Source organism: Octodon degus, unplaced genomic scaffold (genome assembly GCF_000260255.1).
Source record: "Octodon degus isolate 3935 unplaced genomic scaffold, OctDeg1.0 scaffold00010, whole genome shotgun sequence".
NCBI classification, from domain to species: Eukaryota; Metazoa; Chordata; class Mammalia; order Rodentia; family Octodontidae; genus Octodon; species Octodon degus.
The window spans coordinates 21,238,628-21,255,992 of NW_004524586.1; the positions used below are offsets into that span (position 1 = coordinate 21,238,628).

The 17,365-nt window shown below is 42.7% G+C and overlaps 1 protein-coding gene across 16 annotated transcripts in view; it reads right to left on the reverse strand.

The window, feature by feature from the left end:
- Positions 1-17,365, reverse strand: part of LOC101573386 (deleted in malignant brain tumors 1 protein-like) — a 136,377-nt gene that overhangs the window by 34,955 nt on the left and 84,057 nt on the right. For 9 of the 16 annotated variants that reach the window (XM_023708922.1, XM_023708920.1, XM_023708919.1 and 6 more), the window contains 12 exons: positions 12,896-13,113; positions 11,928-12,239; positions 10,851-10,883; positions 10,310-10,336; positions 9,242-9,395; positions 8,260-8,477; positions 7,259-7,570; positions 5,814-5,864; positions 4,606-4,644; positions 3,597-3,641; positions 1,998-2,312; positions 981-1,025 (listed from right to left, as the gene is read on the reverse strand). In XM_023708922.1, the coding sequence (XP_023564690.1) occupies positions 981-1,025; positions 1,998-2,312; positions 3,597-3,641; positions 4,606-4,644; positions 5,814-5,864; positions 7,259-7,570; positions 8,260-8,477; positions 9,242-9,395; positions 10,310-10,336; positions 10,851-10,883; positions 11,928-12,239; positions 12,896-13,113 (1,769 nt within the window). The remainder of the gene's footprint in view (positions 1-980; positions 1,026-1,997; positions 2,313-3,596; positions 3,642-4,605; positions 4,645-5,813; positions 5,865-7,258; positions 7,571-8,259; positions 8,478-9,241; positions 9,396-10,309; positions 10,337-10,850; positions 10,884-11,927; positions 12,240-12,895; positions 13,114-17,365) is intronic. The other 7 variants (XM_023708923.1, XM_023708918.1, XM_023708925.1 and 4 more) reach the window with 7 other exon arrangements.

Below are 17,365 nucleotides of genomic sequence, written 5' to 3' on the forward strand. Positions count from 1 at the left end.
TAGTTGCATTGTCTTAATGAATAGAATGATTTGTTCTAATGGTGTTTGTAAATAGGATCACAAGTCCGCATCTTGTATAGCAATTAACCACTAAGAAGAATATATGCACTGTATTATTTGTTGAAACTGTACTTCTGATTTGATTTGAAACTGTCTCATTGCTATCTGTTTATCAATAAAACTGTAGAAAAAAAAAGAAAAAAAATAAAGAAATCTGTAAGATTAAAAAAAAAACTTAATTCTTGCTTTTAGGTCTCAGAGATCTAAGTCAATCTAGTGCTTATAAATGCTTACAAACTCAGTGAGTGGTTTTTCTGGGCTACTTCTGATTCTCTCTTTTTTAATGTATTTGGCACAAGGTCTCACTGCTCAGGTCAGGCTCGTAGTGATCCTCCTGTTTTCAGCCTCCCCAGTGCTGAGATTACAGGCATGCACCACCACACCCAGTCTCACTGGCTGGCTCAGCATGCCTGGGGGCAGGGATGGTGCGGCCTGTGGTGCCAGGGATTGAATCCTGGTCCCTGCGCTTGCCTAAGCAGGTACTTGAGCTATCTTGCCAGCCCTTTTTTGTTTGTTTGCTTTAATTTTTTTGACTCCAGTATTTTGTTCCATCATTCCTATCTTTTGATTGGAAATATGGTTAATTTCCATATTTTCCAAGGGTAGATATCAGTGTTGGAGCTAAGCCACTAAATTGGTAGTCACTTGCAGCAGGCTTGCCTATCTTAAGTTTTTATATTTCCTTTAAGTCAAGGTTGTCTGTTGGCCCAAGATGCATTAACACATTTTCTAAGAACCAGAAAGTAGATGAGAGACAGCTGGCTCCAAGTGTGGCCTCTCCTTCCATTTCAGCTCTTATTTTCTCAGTCCTGGGGGAAGCATGGATTGGGGTGGACACTGGCATCACTGGCTTAACCTCAGAGAATCCTCTAGAAAGATCTGATAACTAGAAGCTTTAAGGGGAACCAGGAGAGGATTACCAATGGTGGAAGCTGTTTCTGCCAAAGTTGGGAGGACTTCAACAGCTGAAAGAGAAAAGCCAACAGACTCACATCAGTGCAGGCGAGCATCAATAAAATGCCATAAGTGAGAGGGTGCACAAGTCCTTGTCAGTGCCAGTGTGGTAGGTCAGAGCTTCCTGATATGATGACACTGTCACAGAAAGAACAGGCAGTGAGACAGTGTCTTTTCCTTTCCTGGGAGACCCTGATTTACTTATGCTCAGTGGAAGCATTTCTCTGACCCTTACCAGGAAGTGTCACTGGTGGTCATTCAGGAGATTTGAGGCTACAAAATAGGGTGCCATTTCATTCAGAGGTATTCTCCCTAGATGTCATGGAACATTAAATGTTCAGATTTTAAAAACTGACTGAAAGAGTAGACTAGAAATAGCCTCTCCCTCTTGTCACCTTTGCTCCAGGGAGAGCCTCGCCTTTGCCTGGCCTTCTGAGGAGGTTATGGTGGCCTTGAGCTGTGGTGAGGTCCTGCAATGGAGCAGGAGCCACAGATTTTCATTGTATACAGTTTCTTAGTAACAACAAGGAACAAAATGGATTAAAACTTAATTTATACTTTCGAGTGGTCCTGACTTAGGCAATTAGCAATTAAAAGAGTATTCAGACAATGTAGCTTTCTTGGAGAAATTTCACTGAGAGAAACTTCTGAACTTGACATGCACAAAAAAATTATTCCTGAAAGTTACAACTGCCCAGAGTAGGACACAGCTTTCTGATTCTAGATATGTGTGTGTGCTTCCAGGATCTCCTTTCCTCTTAGGCACAGAGAAACAGGCTGTAATTCTGGGCAGGGCACTCTCCTGGTACCAGAGTGACAAATGCCTAAACAGTTCCCAGGATGTTGGACTTGGAGTACTAAAGACAGGACAGTCCCAGGCAAAGCAAGAAAAGGCAGACACCTGACCTGAGACCCCAAACCAATTTAGAGTTGACCTGCATGGTTGGGAGGGGACCCAGGCACAGCAGCATTCATGAAGGTACCTGAGCAGATGGCCCCGGCATCCTCATGATGCCCACAGTTGTGCACTGACAGGCCGAGGTGGAGGCACTTGCCCAGGTTGGTCTCTTCACCCGTACACTGCACGTCATCTAGGAAGATAGGGCCAGAGCCATCGCCAAACAGGCTGCCCCTAGGGGCTGCCATAGCTGTCCCACAGCCCAGTTGCTGGCACACAACCTGGGCAGCAGGCAGGTCCCAGAGGTCATCACACACAGACCCCCAGGTCCCATTGTGGTGGAGCTCCACGCGGCCCTCACATCGGTTCTTGCCATCAGCCAGCCTCACCTCTGGCAGATCTGCAGGAGCCAAAATTTAAGTCTGCATGAGAAGCTTCCTTCAAAGTGACATCAGGCAGTGCCCCAAGCTAGAGAAGTCCACCCTGGAGGGAATCCTGCTGTTGGGGTAGTACATGCCTATCTAGATAGGGAGGTGCTATGCTGGAGCTCAGGACCAGCTATAACTGCTGTGTGCACCTGAAATTTAGCACGGACTCTCTAGTGCCTCTCTGCATTGGACAGTCTCACGGGGAATGATGGCCCCGTGTTGGCTTGTGCAAGATCCACTTAAAAATAGCACTCTTGAACCCTCTTTTGGTTGTTGTTTTTCATGCTGTTTATCTAAAAATTCAAAACAATGCTGCCCAATGCTTAAAACTCAGACTGTAGTTTTAAGGTAGTATGTCAAAGAACATCATGAGATTCTCAGAACAAAATTAATTTAGCTTTACTTGAATTGAGAAAAGTGTGAATTATTTCTTTGGGAATGATGCATGTGTTTGAGGGTTGGAAAACCCAGCAGAGAAAGATAGAGCATTTCTGCTATAAATAAGTAAGGACTTGACTGCGTACATATTTTGGATCTTTTGAATCCAAACCAGATTAAGTTGCTTTTCAGGGTCTGAATTCCAAGATTGGTGCTGATTCATGGGGTCTCTTTTTGAAAGGGGCTACAAGAGTACAAGCTGGAGCTTGGCTGTGGTACTGGCCTTTGGATGCTATTATGGTTTTTGTCTCAGTGTCTTTCCAAAGCATCATGCAGTCATGGGACAGCTTCTAGAGTTTGTCATTAATTCATGATCCAATGCTGATATTATGAGTGTGAGCACTACCCTCACCCTGGGGCAGATAGACTGAATATAGTATAAGGAATGGAGAGAGGCAGCTGCTGCAGCTCCTCCCTTTGCCCTTTGCTGTTTTCCATGAACTGCTGCCCTCTGCCATATCCACTCTGCCTTGGAGCCAGCTGAGTATGGACTGAAACCTCCACTAACTGTGAGCTAAGTAAACGTCTCCTTCCTTAATTTTGGGTGTTGGGTATTTTGGCCCAGCAACAAGAGAACAGTAACTGAGACAGATACTGTGTCCAAAGTGGGTGGGTGAGTTGGCTCTATCCTTGAAGAGATCACCACACTAGAAGAATCCATTCCATGAGATTCTGTGACACCTTGGCCTCTAATGAACACAGCTACTTTTCCATGCAGCGCCAGGGCCACATGGATAATTCTAGTACACTTCAATTGTTCACAATGACCAGACCCCAGCCTCAGAAAAAGCCACCAAATGGAAGAATGAAAGAAGTACCTATTGGAATGAAAACATGTGGATGCTCTCCAGGAGTTGAAGCAACTATATACGTAAAGAAGAAAAATAGACACATAAGTATAGTCTGAGCAAACACAATGAAATTCCATATTTTTCTCAAACACCATCTAAATTACATAGGTGAGCTTACTTTAAAAAGCCCCATCCACCCTCTATCAAATAGTTACATTTAAAATACAATGGTAGCTCATGAATGTGTGCACATTATTTTGATTTAGAGGGAGACAGATCTTTTGCAAATGGGAAGGGAATGGGAAGATGGAGGAGGGAGGGAAGAAAGGGAAAATTTAAAATATGTTATGTACATGTAGCAGCTCCTCATGATGAATGTAGTCATTATGTACTGAAAAATATACTAATGGAAATTAAAAACAAATAAATACCTTTGATTATACTCTAAAAAATTAAATAAAATTCACGTTAGGATGGTGAATGCATGGCCCTATAGAGAGTTGATGGAAACTGGAGGAGATGAGATGGGATCTAATTGGAGAAAGTGGGTCCAGGAGACAGTATTCTTAGGGACATCTTGTCCCCAGCTCCTTCCTATTACTCTTGGTCTCTGCTTCCTGGCTGGCTTGAGGTGAGCAGCTTTCCTCCTGCACAGTGATGTTTCAGCCTCACCCCAGATCCACAGCAATGGAACCATGGACTGAGACCTCTGAAACTGCAGACTAAAACAAACTTTTCCTCCTTTAAGTGGCTATTCTCAGGTATTTTGTGACAATAATGGAAAGCTGACTAACACACCAATTCTTGAATCTCACAGCCCTTTCTTCTTACTACCTTCTAATCTCAGATTTTCTAAGTGAACTCAGACATTCCTAGCCCTTCCAGGAGCCGACATTTGTAGGACCAGCCTGAGATGATGGAGGAGGGTGGGAGCAGACGGTGTGTCCAGCAGCGATGCTTCTCCCCACAACGCTGTCATACTTCTGAGCTCAAACTCTACAGTGGGAAGGAAACTGAAGAGTGCAGAAAAGATTACCTGCTGATGTGGGCACCTCCGTAGGCTTTGGAAAAGATTCTGAGAATGGACAGAAAGCAAAAGAAGAAAATTATACTTTCCATTCAAGTGTTAAAACAAGGTTAACCCTTCGTAATCACATTTAACCCTTAGTTAATTGTCTCTTGTAGAGAGTCAAAGGCTCTCCATATTTGCTATCGTTTTCAGATAGTCTGATTCTAACTTGAATTCCTTTCCAGGTCTTTGCAGGATGCATTCTTTTTATCCTCCAGCTGGTGTGTGAATGATAAATATAAGCCAACATAAGCTCAGGAGAAACAAATGCTGGTGATTAAAAGGCCTTTCTTTCTTTCTTTCTTTCTTTCTTTCTTTCTTTCTTTCTGTTTTTTCTTTCTTTCTGACAGGGTCTCACTGTGTACTTATGGCTGTCCTTGAGGTCACTATATATTCCAGGCTGGCCTTGAACTCACAGTGATCCTCCTGCCTCCGCCTCCCAAGATCTGTGATTACAGGGATGTGTCACCATGCCTGTATGATCTCTCTGTCTCTGTCTCTCTTAAAAATGTATTTTACAGTCAAGAGAGCCTCCTTTAGAGATCTGTGCTACGAATAATAATGTATTCTGGTTATTTCTCTGAAAGACTGGGGTCACTTCTTTCTCCTAGTTCTACACATTTGACTTTTCCCTTAAAGACCTGCTATGGAAGAGTTGCTGACTAAATTTAAAGTGTAACAATCACTGGGTCAAAAAGGAGCCAGGAGCAAACTAAAAAGCATTGTTTTCAGCTTCTCCATTCCTAACCATTATTAAGTAGACTTGCTTTGAATCACTAATGTACAATGCCCTGTTTTCAGAAGAAACTGCACCCCACCTGGGTTCCAAGAATGGCCTTGAGTTACGCTGGGTAGAAAGCATTAGGTGGGACATAACTCCCCATAGTGCTCAGGTGTTCAGTGAGGTCAGAAGATAACCTCTAAGCAGCATGCCCTACTGCTTAAGCAAGCATTCCCTCAGCCTTCTGCACAAGAAAGTCAGTCCCCATCCTCTTCAGCCTCATCCACTGGGGGAAAATGAGGCTGAACTACTGTAGTTCAGAGATTTACTACAGGACTCTAGACTGGTGAGTGATGAAGACATGGCATTTGAACCCTGAACCATAGCCCTACTGCCCAGAGTGACGTTGCCAAGGCAAGCTTAAAGCTGATCAGTTAAGAAGAACTAAAATTACCTGAGGTTGAATAACTCACAGCTGCTGCTGATGTTGGGTAAGCCAGAGAGTCTGCGAAAGAAATAGAAGTATGGGAAAGTTGTCTCCATTCTTTTTAAACTCCAGAAGTAGGCTTATTTGAAACAGAAAAGTACAATGTCTTATTTGGGAAGAACCTGCACTGCCATCTAAGACTGGCGTTGAATTGCTGTGGTTATAATCACTGAGGTTGTGCATCACTGGGCTCATTTCGATCCTCCTGCCAGGCACTGTAACACTGCAATGTCATTTTCTATCTAGCCAGGTTTGGTTTTCCAATCTCTCTCTCTCTCTCTCTCTCTCTCTCTCTCTCTCTCTCTCTCTCTCTCCTGCCTCCAAGAATAAATGTCTATCTGTAAAGAATAGAACCAAATTATCTCAAGGACACACATAAGCACATAAGTGACCTCAGTTCAGGGAGGGTGTAGAAAGATCCTGAGTGGGCTATGGAGCTGGGCTAGGGTTCCAGGTAGAGATTAAATAGAACTTGGAGATGTTGATGCTGCTCCATGGCTCCTGCAGGTGTCTCTGATCTACCCATGCTAGGGAGGGCCCTATATGCCACACCTCTTGGCCCTTTAATCCCTATCCCTGTTTGTGAGTCACACTTGGTTTGTGGCTTTCAGCTCCTGCTTCAATCAGAACATCAATTCTGCCCCTTGACTTCTTTCTTCTCAGAACCGTCTGGCACCTCCACCTTCCATGTGCTTTTATCTTATCCTACCTAACCACTAGACCATTTTCCTCTCCCCAGAAGGATGTAGAGATAGGTGTGGACTCTTGACTGCAACTATTGAATTTACTTGGAGAAACCCAACTGGGTTAAAACTGGGGGATAAGAGCCCTGGATAGGACCTGGGCTCCTGGCTATTAGGAAAATTCATGGTGTTACCTACCAAAGGGGAACTGAACAAAAGAGGTGATTCCAAGACTTGTGACTCATTGCTGGTTGGGCTGAGCTAACTTAAGGTTGAGCACCTCCTGTCTTGAGACTTGCATATTTATTGTATTACAGTTTGGAATTCCCTTTAGTTCTATTCTGAATAATGGTATTTTCAAAAAGGCATGGATATGAATTGATTAGATTAGAAAATTTGTTGTTTATTTTTTAAAATATTCTAAGCATAGTTTTATTTCTTTTTTTTTTTGTATTGTTATTGGGTGCAGGTGGTCCTGGCTCTCTATTTTTAAGGGTAAAGTTCTCAAATTTCCTTCTAAAAGGAATTTATATAAGAAACGCAACAGTCAGTTTAAAGGAGAGTATTATGATGATTACAGTGTGGGTAACAGGTGGGGATGCAGGGCTCTGAATGGCTGAAATATGAGGGATAGTGGTCTAGGAACTGTCTAGGTCCTTTGCTTCTCTGTGACAAGTTGGCCAAGAGGCTCCTGAAGTCAGAACGCTTGGGCTTAGAACCAAGACTCACCTGAACAGATGACACCGGCATCCTCATGGTGGCCACAGTTGTGGGTGAACCAGCCATTGTGCAGGCACTGCCACAGCTTGGCTTCTGTCCCCAAGCACTCCACGTCGTCCAGGGCAATGGGGCCCTCTCCTCTCTCAAAATGTGCCCGGCCAAGAGCTGCCACAGCCCTGCCACAGCCCAGCTGCCTGCACACCACCTGGGCATCATGGAGGTCCCAGCTATCATCACACACTGTGCCCCACGTATGGTTGTAGTGCAGCTCCACACGGCCCTCGCAGTGGTGGCTGCCATTGGTCAGCCTGAGGGCCACATCTGGGGAAGAAAGACTCTTCTTTCAGCATTCTGGGGGTGCACTTTGCCACTGGTGACTCTACTCACTTCTGGGGGCTCTACCCTCATGCGTGGGGAGAGAACCCACGACTTCAAGCTGGGTGCAAAAGCACTTTGGGTTTGCCCTATTACAGTGATGTGATTGGAGGGAGGGATATTTTAAAATTTATTTCCCATACTAGATTAATTGTTTCCTTCATGAAGGTCAAAGAGGACCCTTGTAATCCTTGTATCAAGTAACAATCACCAAGTATTTCAATACTATTGCTCTTCTTAGTGTGGAATAGTACTTTTTCCCACTTTTTTTTATATTTAGTACAGGGTCTACAGGGTCTCACTGCATAGATCAGACACATAGTGATCCACCTGTTTTCAGCCTCCCAAGAGCTGGGATTATAGGTGCACATCACCATGCCTAGTCTCTCCCACATGGTTTTGAATAAAACAAGATCCATGAATAGGGTAAATGAGTATCCTTTCTCAGCACAGTGTTGTGCCTCTAATAATGAGAAGCTGTATGAGGACATGGTATTCCAGAGCAGTGCTGGTGTCAACCAGCTTCACAAAGACAGAACATGTACGTGTGGGAAGGCCCATTCAGGTCAGTGGTGCCCAGTAGTCTAAGCCATCCAGCTTTACCATCATTGCCAAGTAGTGACTGGAGGACCTACCTGTGCCATTCTCATCTTGCACCAGGGACTCATAAGATGCGTAGAAACCAACGTTGGTGAGGATTTCATCACTACGGAACACCACGGTCATTCGGTTTGATGAGGAGGTAAATATTGGGGTTCCCATGGAACAGAACCTTCCCAGCAAAAAAGGCTCACTTGGTGGGCCATCAAAGATTTCAATGAAGTCATATGGACAGCTATAGAAACTTTCCAACCTGTGAAGTGAAAAGGTATCATTCAAACTTTACCTATTTCAGCTTAACCCCTCAGTCAACACTGGCCCAGATTGGTTCAGGAAGGGCTGGTAAAACTACACAGAGAACTACAGCTTAAAAGAAGAGATAATGCTAATGACACTGGGAAAATATACCCTCCTGTTTCTAAATATGTTTTCAATTTTAAAGTCAGTATTGTTTTCTGAATATGTGCTATAAGCACAGGGGAGAGAAATTGGATTGATAGTATTTGGTAAAAAGTAAAACAAACAAACAAACAACCCAAAACTTTTCTTGTCCCTGATTTGTTTTCCCTTACTTCACTCTCCTGTCCAGAAGCAGATTCAATGAACAGTTTCTTTTTATTTCCTTCCAGAGACTCTATGCAAAAATGGCACCAGATTGCACTCTTGTTCATGGTTTTCCTGCAGCTCTCTCTGGATGCAAGAGAATCTATCCAACTGATCCCATCCTGATGGATAGGTAGATCATTTCCACTCTATTGCTACCCCATGAAGGTGGTTATGATGACCCTTAGTGTCCATGAGAATTTATCTGTGGACCAAATTCCTGGACTGGAATTGCTAGGTTAAAATACCTGTGCACTTCAAGTTTGGATCAATACTGTAATGAGTTATCAGGACGAGCTCACTCTTAAAAATTAAACATGGAGGTATTTGGGGAAGGACAGAGGAAGGAAAGCAATAAAACTGGCAAGCATAATTGAGTGAAGACAATGTTGCAAGTGGGGGACATTTACTCACTTGACCACTTCAAACGTAAGCTTGACACGAGCCCTTTCATCCACTTGTATGTCCCAGGTACATTCAATATTTGTGGGGTACCTTTTAGGGTAAAAAGGACTGGTGAAAGTTCCTGAACGGTTTGTGAGCAGACCGCCACAATGAACATCTTCATCTGTAAGAAGCAGTGAACAAACTCCATCAGAGAGGGGCTGCCGACCTCTCCTGGTGACTTCGGGGAGGTCAAGAAGGGATGCAAGGTGAACAAAAAAGGAGAATGTGTTGCTGGGATGTTTTGGCTGACCACTAAAAAAGTGCGCTTTGGGGGGTTTCCTATTAACATGCTGTTGGGCAGATGAAGTTCACTGCATATTTTTTGTGAAGAGAAAGTTATGATGCCGTTGAAAGGGCCCTGTAAACACCCATGCACAAATAGGTAAACATACACAAAACAGCGAAAGAAAGGAGGAAGTGCCAAGAAAATACAAGCTGCAGTGCCTTTTCTTAGTAGGGCGGGTTATAAAACACTTATACAGAAGATCCATAGTTATATTAGCTAAAATAAGTAGTTAGGAGGTCATTAAGCTGATTCCATACTCTGCGATCTTAATAAGAAAACTGAAACTCAACTCAGTGTAACGCTGCTAATCCCCAGCTAGGGACATTCCACTGAAATGATCCAAAGGAGGCCACTGCATCTTGACTGATACTCAACCATCAAGTTATTTATTTGTTTGTGCCTTGCTTTGTCTCCAAGTCCATTCTAACAAAGCCCTCCCTCTTGCCACTCAATGGAGCCCAAACCACTCCACTTTGGAGCTGCTCAGTTCAAAACTGCTATCTGCTCAAACATATTTCCTTAACATTTGGACAATTATTTACAAATTCTAGCTGAAATTAAGACCATGATTGCTTAAAGCATCCAACTGTGGCTGAAATGTTGGCTATGGCTGGGATTTGTCAAACAGCCTCACTGCAGCAGCTTTCGTATATGAGGAAGAAAGTCTATCCAGTAGTTACTGGATGAACTAAAATTAATGATAAAGCACATGCAAAACTACATACAGAGCAAACATAAAGCTGAAATACCTGTGAGTGAACTGTCATCAGTGATGCCTGAAAATATACCGAAAAAATAATACCATGAACAAGGACTTCTTCTATCCACAATACTCCTTGAAAATACTCAAAACACTGGTCTCCAAAGCTCGGCTTTCATTGTGTACAAGGGACAGTGATGATGTGGCTCCCCAGGAGTTGGGATATTGCACAGCAGGTGTGCACGTGGGTGCCCCTCCGTACAGCTCGCTGAGGGTTGACCTGCGATTTGTATTTCCTTGTTCCCTGCAGCATCTCAGAGCATGATCATTGTTTCAAGCAGATAGCCTTCTCCACAGATGATACTGACCCAGGGCGTCTGGGCAGCTGAGAGAGTGAACCCGCCTTCCTACTTCTATGCCCACCCTCAGTTGCCCCTTAGTTCACCATGCTGTCAATCCCAGTGGGCTGCACCGCTCTTGTTCATTAACAACAGAGAATTTAGCTGGACCATGCCCCAACTTCAGATTTGAGCAGTAGCCAGAATTCATGTACATCCTGCAACTGATTGAACTGTGTAGAAAAACTGTACCTTTTGGTTCTCCATTTTTATTGCCATCAACACCTGTTCAAAGTCAGAATGAGAGATGGACTGAGTTAATTCATGAGAAAACTCAGATACTCTGTTCAAGACCAAACCTATTTTACTCTGGGCAGCTAGGAAACTATGTAGTACCACAACTCATCACACCTGACTCCTGACACTTAGTTAGTACTCCTGACACTTTGTTCTTGGTAGCCTAAGTGGAACACAGTGTTTACTTGCTTTCGGTCAGTTACTAGGCTAACCAAGCTTTTGTAGCAGAGTTGAGCTCAGTCTTTAAGTAGGACTTCAGTGAAGCAATACTTAGGGAGCCCTGACCTGAGTGTGGTCTTGGATGAGCTTCAGCTGCCTTGTCAGTGAAGGGTGAAAGTTAACAGGTTCTAGTTTTACTAGAGGTTGTAAAGATTAAATAAGAATAGGAAGGCACCAGTTGTTAGGGTCGGCCAAATAGCTCAGTGGATTAAAGCGCCAGCAAGCAGGAACAGGGGCCAGGGGTTCAATCCCTGGGCCTGCCATGCCTGCCCTGCCCCCAGGGTGTGCTGGGACTGCAATTGAGACTGGGCATGGTGGCGCACACCTCTAATCCCAGCACTTGGAAGGCTGTAAACAGGAGAATTACTATGAGTCCAATCTAGCAGTGAGACCCTGAACACCCTGTAGTACAGAAAAAAAAACAAAAAAAAAAAAAAAAAAAAAAAAAAAAAAAAAAAAAGGAATGCACTAGTTGTGGCATACAGTTGAAAAGCATTATGTCAAGCCCCAGTTGTTCTTCCTATTTAAAAGAGTAGATTGTTTACTAACACCGTGGCATTGCATTCCAGGAATAGGATATCTGATAATACTAGTCCTCTACTGAATCACCACACTTTCTAAGTAGGACCTGAACATTTTACAATCTAAAGGAAAAGAAATTAACACTTAATCATATTACCTTAAAACGCTGACTCAAAGCCCAGTGATCTCACTGAGAAGCTGCACGCTGGCCTTCACATCTCCCTTCCTAGGAACTGCCGGTGGGTGAGTTTCTCTCTACCTGAAGCATGCTGTGTGCCCGCAAGTGCTTACCTGAGCAGATGGCACTGGCATCCTCATGGTGCCCACAGTTGTGGGAAAACCACCCTTTGTGTGTGCACTGCCACAGCTTAGCCTCGTTCCCAGTACACTGCAGGTCATCCAACATGATGAGACCAGTACCTCCATCAAAGTAGCTGTGAGCTGGGGCTGATAGGGCCTCACCACAGTCAAGCTGCTGGCATACCACCCTGGCATCTGGCAGGTCCCAGTTGTCATCGCACACTGTGCCCCAGGTGCCATTATAGGAAACCTCCACCCGGCCCTCACACCTGTGACTGCCATTCACCAGTCGCAGGGACATACCTAGGAGACAGGAAAAGGGGGACTTCTGAGATTTGGAGTTATCCTCAATCTCTGAGACCCTCTGCAGGTTGGAAATGTTTTTTCCCCTTGGGCACATCTTCCCCCTTCTAGACCCCTGTGTCCCAATTTGCCTGGAACTGTCCTGGGTTATGACTGTTGAAGATCAATTAATACTGTTCAGTATTTCTAAGTCTCTCTTAAACTCTCAGGAGCATCCCAGCTGGAGGATACTTCACACAGTCACTCTAAGCATAAGGCACTCAGAGCTCTGAAATGTTCCTTAGACTGCTACAGAATCCAAGAGGTCTGTAAGTGTTCAAGGTGGGCTGATTTGAGATAGTTTTGCTCTAGAATGATTTTTCCTAATGCATTTTCCTTTCATCTAGAGGAAGATACTTTCTCTTGGTCCCCTGCTGACACACAGCTGCCAGTGCAAGATAGAAGACTTTAGCCATTTACTTTCAGGATACTCTTGGGAAGACGATGACAATGGGAAGGAGAGCAGGGATGAGGGTTGGGACAGGTGGCTACAGTGCTGTTAATGGGGATGCCAGCAGTGAAGGCGGACCTGGGTGGTCAGATTTAGAGACTCCTCTCAAGGAAGGAGGACATGCGTTAGACACAGCCTCTGCCTAAGGCAGCGTCAGGGTACCCACCACTGTCCCGCTCCTCTTGCTGCACGGTGTTGTACAGGGCATAAAACCCTGTGTTGGTGATCATGGCATCACTTCTGAACACTGCAGTCATGACGTTCGAAGAGGAGAGGAAGGTGAGCTCTGTCCCGGTACAAAACCTGCCCATGGAGAGCGAGGCAGCTTGCTGTCCATCAAACACTTCCACAAAGTCATAGGGGCACCCATAGATGTCCTCTAGTCTGAGGAGATGATGAAGGCAATGTTAGCATCCCCAGAGAAACCCATGCAGTCATCCCTGCCTCCTCCTTCCACCTGCACCTTCCTCTAGTCACTAGATTTTCTTGGACTGAGGTGTCCGCCCTCCCACCCCTCCTTTCTGGGGCTTCCTCCATCTATTAGACTTCTGTCTCTCATCTATTTCAGCAACTCCCACCTGGTGGCCTTGCTTTCAGGCTCTCCTACTCTATTCTCTACCTTGAGTTTTCCTGACTATACAAATATGTCCACTCCCTATAGTGATGGTAAATGTCCAGATTCTCACTGAGAAAACCTTAAGAAAAACATAAGAAGGGAGAAATAATGACAACTATAAAAAGCTCCAGGGCCTGTTAAATAGACTATTTTGCCAATATCCCAGCATGCCTGGTTCAAGCCAACTGTTTTCATGAAATGTTTTACCCAACCTGGATGATCAAAGAAGTTGTCCTAGCATTCTAACTTTACTTTTTATCTTAACCACCATAAATATATATATTATTTTTTCCTTCAGACCACTTATTATTTTATCACAACTTGAAGTTTCCCACTGAGTTATTGATTTATTTGGATACTATTTGTCTTTCAGAATGCTCACTCAAGAGGGTAGAGGCATTGTTCATCTTATTTGGTACAAGAGGCCTGTCCCTAGACCAGGGCCCACAAGCTCAATAAATAAATGCTGAAAGCAAATCAACATTTTTGTGCTACCAATGTGAAATATGCACATTTGCACATAAGCAGCAATAAGCAACCTTTAGTGCCTATGTAGGTTTTCATTGTGCAATATACAGAAAATCAATGGGCAAAATTACATGTTTCACATACATAAAGTCACTGGATGGAAAAAACTGTTATTGAAGAAAACATCTATTCCAGCAAATCAAAAGCCAAAATTCTAAAATTAACCCATTGAAAACATTTAATAAGTCATAATAAAATTTGTGCATAAGTTGATAACAGGGTGGCAGTAACAAATGGGAAGTTAAAAGGGGAACTACCTCTGAAGAATGCCTGAGCAGACAGTCCTAGTAGGCTTCCTAAGTGACTTCAACCTTGCTTTATTGTCAAATACTGTAAGCAAAAATTAACTTGAGATATTTATGATAAATCCTTCATTTGAAAAGAGAGACAACATAAGCCCAACCAGAAAGTCAGTAAACTTATGCTTACAGACTAAATACCTTCCAAAGGAACAAACCAAATAAAGCAACTGCATAATTTCAACCACACAAATATTTTCTTTGTCTTATTCCTGTGTGTCCCTGGAAATTTTCCCCTTGTAGGCCCTTGGAGGAGGTCTTAAATTACTTCTAGTAGTAACTGCTTAATTTATGAATCCTTATGTGCTGTGAAAGTTCCTTAAAATTGGGGCCCTCTGGGAAGCTGGTGAAGTGGTGAGCAGCAGAGAGAGAGCCTCTTGAGATTTGGTGTTCAGGCACTGGAATATAGCAATGTGATGAAGAGAAGGAGTGTGGTGTGTTCCCAGGAAATAGGAAGGATCTGAATATTTAAAACCCTCAGGGAGAGTGAAGAGAGAGACTTTAACAAAGAAGAAGGAGGTGGCAGGTGGTGCTTTCTTCCTGAGCCCTGACTCACTGTGTGGGAGGGGTAGCTCAAATCTGCAGACCCCCAGTGACTACCAACAACCTCAACAGGCCTCCACAGAAAATGCAACCTGGATGGTTAGAGAAGCTGTCCAGTGGATTGCAGCACTGGATGCAGCAGATGGCAGTGGCTGGTGAGTTATTGAGTTCAGACATCCTCCAGAGATGATGACTGGCTGGTAGCCATCTTGGAGAGAGGACAAATGAACTCAGAATTCAGAACAGCTGTGAGATCCATCAAGCAGCTCCCACTGGCAGGGTTGGGGAGCCATGTTCAAACTGGCAGGACTGCTGCAGGCTGAGAAAATCTGGTTCAGACCTCACAGACGGAAACAAGCCTAAACTACAGTAGAACTAAAAAGTGCAGGCTTACAGGATGGTCCATCACCCTGCTCTAAAGCTACAGCAGGCTTGCTAGAATCAATCAGCTTGCATCTCGTATCTGATCATATGTCTACCAGTAACAGCAGAAACACACCTTGTAATGAACTTTTTCCCCCTCATTTTCTTTATCTTTTTTTCATTTTTCTCCCTTATTTTATTTTTTTGGTATTGCTTTGTACTTTTTTCTTGATTTTTCTTGTTTTATATGAGTGTGAACATAATTTCTAGGATTTTTTTGTTCTGTTCTTGTTTTTATTTCTTTTTTCTGTCCCTCCTGTTTTCTTCACTAGTTCCCAAAAATTTGTGCAATCTTCCTTTGTCCTCCAGCCTTATTTCTACTCTCTTTCTCTTATAATTCTCTATTCCCAACCCCTTTAAGATTTTTCTCTCTTATGAGTAAAATCACCATAGTGAACTTATTTATTGCACACAATTTTCTGGTTTATTTTAGGTTTTGTTATATAACCAAAAATCTAGTTCATATGGTTAAAGGTGGCAAATTAATAGTTAGTTCTGTTTGTCATTTTCTAGGCTGTCTTTGATGCTATTGTTATTGCTGATTATAGTACTTTAGCCAAAGTGACATAATTTTTCTAACCAATTGTTCTTTCTGGTATGCCAAGACTGAGATTACTTATAATATAAAAAATACTATAGGATAGTGCCAAAGACCCAGGGGCTAGGCCAAGCAGGTAGCAACTTCTCATTCCCAATAAATTGAAGATGTAGGTTCTTACAGCAGAGTTAGAAACCAAAAGCCATCTATACCTAGAAGATACCTCTGAGAAGTAGTCATTTCCTAATGGTTTTAGATACTACCAGTGAAGCTACTCACCATAAGCACTATTGTTTTCATTTTTGTGGAACTGGGGGTTGAACTCAGGCCCTTGCACTTGCCAGATAAGTGCTTAGTCTACTGAGCCATCTCCTTGGCCTCACCATAAGCAATTTATAAGCATCAACCAACTAAAAGAATAGAAAATGAGAACACTTAAACAAGAAACAATCCAAGACTTTCAGCTTATCAAAGGCAAAGCCAGGGGTAAATGACATAGAACAATCCAAAAGTTACCCACTCAGACTCTCTGAAGTGGTAACAGCAGAAGTAACAAAACAGATGAAAGAGGTTCTAGAAAAAGTCAATCAGAAATAATTTCTCAGATAATTGCAGAGATGATGATTATAGTGAAAGACATGCTTAGAGACTGTAGAGGAGATACATATAAAACATAGAGGAGTTTAGGAAAATGATGGAACCAGGAGCTTAGGAAATGAGCATGGGAAATAAACAGAATCCATGAAACAAGTCAAATAGGTATCCAGGAGCTTAAAAATCCCATTGAAAGTAGGCACACAAAAAAAGAAAGTATGCACATCAGAATGAACCAATGTGAGGACAGAATTTCAGATATAGAACATAAGGTTTTGGTTATCATGAAAAAAAAATTTAAAATATACCAAGGAACAACAAGAAATAAATCCAGCTGCTGCTAGATGACGTAAAGAAGAATAATACAAGATTGATCAGAAAATGAAAAAATTAGAAGATAGTGCAAATGACATAAAAAAATTGTTCATAAAAGTCATGGCAGAAGACTTTTCCTGGTAGGGAAAAAGAATTTGACATAGAGATAAGTGAGGCACATAGAACTCCAAATAGCTATGATAAAAAGATCTATATCAAGATATATAATAGTCAAGATTCCAGAAATTCAATGTAAGTACAGAATATTAAAAGCTATTAGAGAAAAGAAACAAATCACCTAGAAAGGAAAGCCCATCAAAATTACAGTGGACTGAGGAACACAAACTCTCAAGTCAAGGAGAGTGTGGAGTGAAGTATTTCAAGCCCTAAAAGAAAACAACCTGCAACCCAGATTGATGTACCTTACAAAATTATCTTTCAAAATTGGAGAAGAAATAAGATAATTTCATAACAAAGGACACCTGAGGAAAGATATGACCACAAACCCAGCACTACAAAACATTCTGAAGGATATTCCAAAAAGAATAACAAGGATTTCAACTCCTTGAACCCAAACAGAATGAATCTACCAGGCAAGGAAAATAATTTTAAAAAGGGAGAAAGGGGAACCAACAACAGGAAAATAATATGACAAGGATAAGTCAATATATATCAGTCATAACCACAAAGGTTAGTGGACTCAGTTTTCCAATCAAAATAAACTGGAAGAATGGACCAAAAGTCAACATCCAAGAATATGTTGCATGCAAGAAACACATT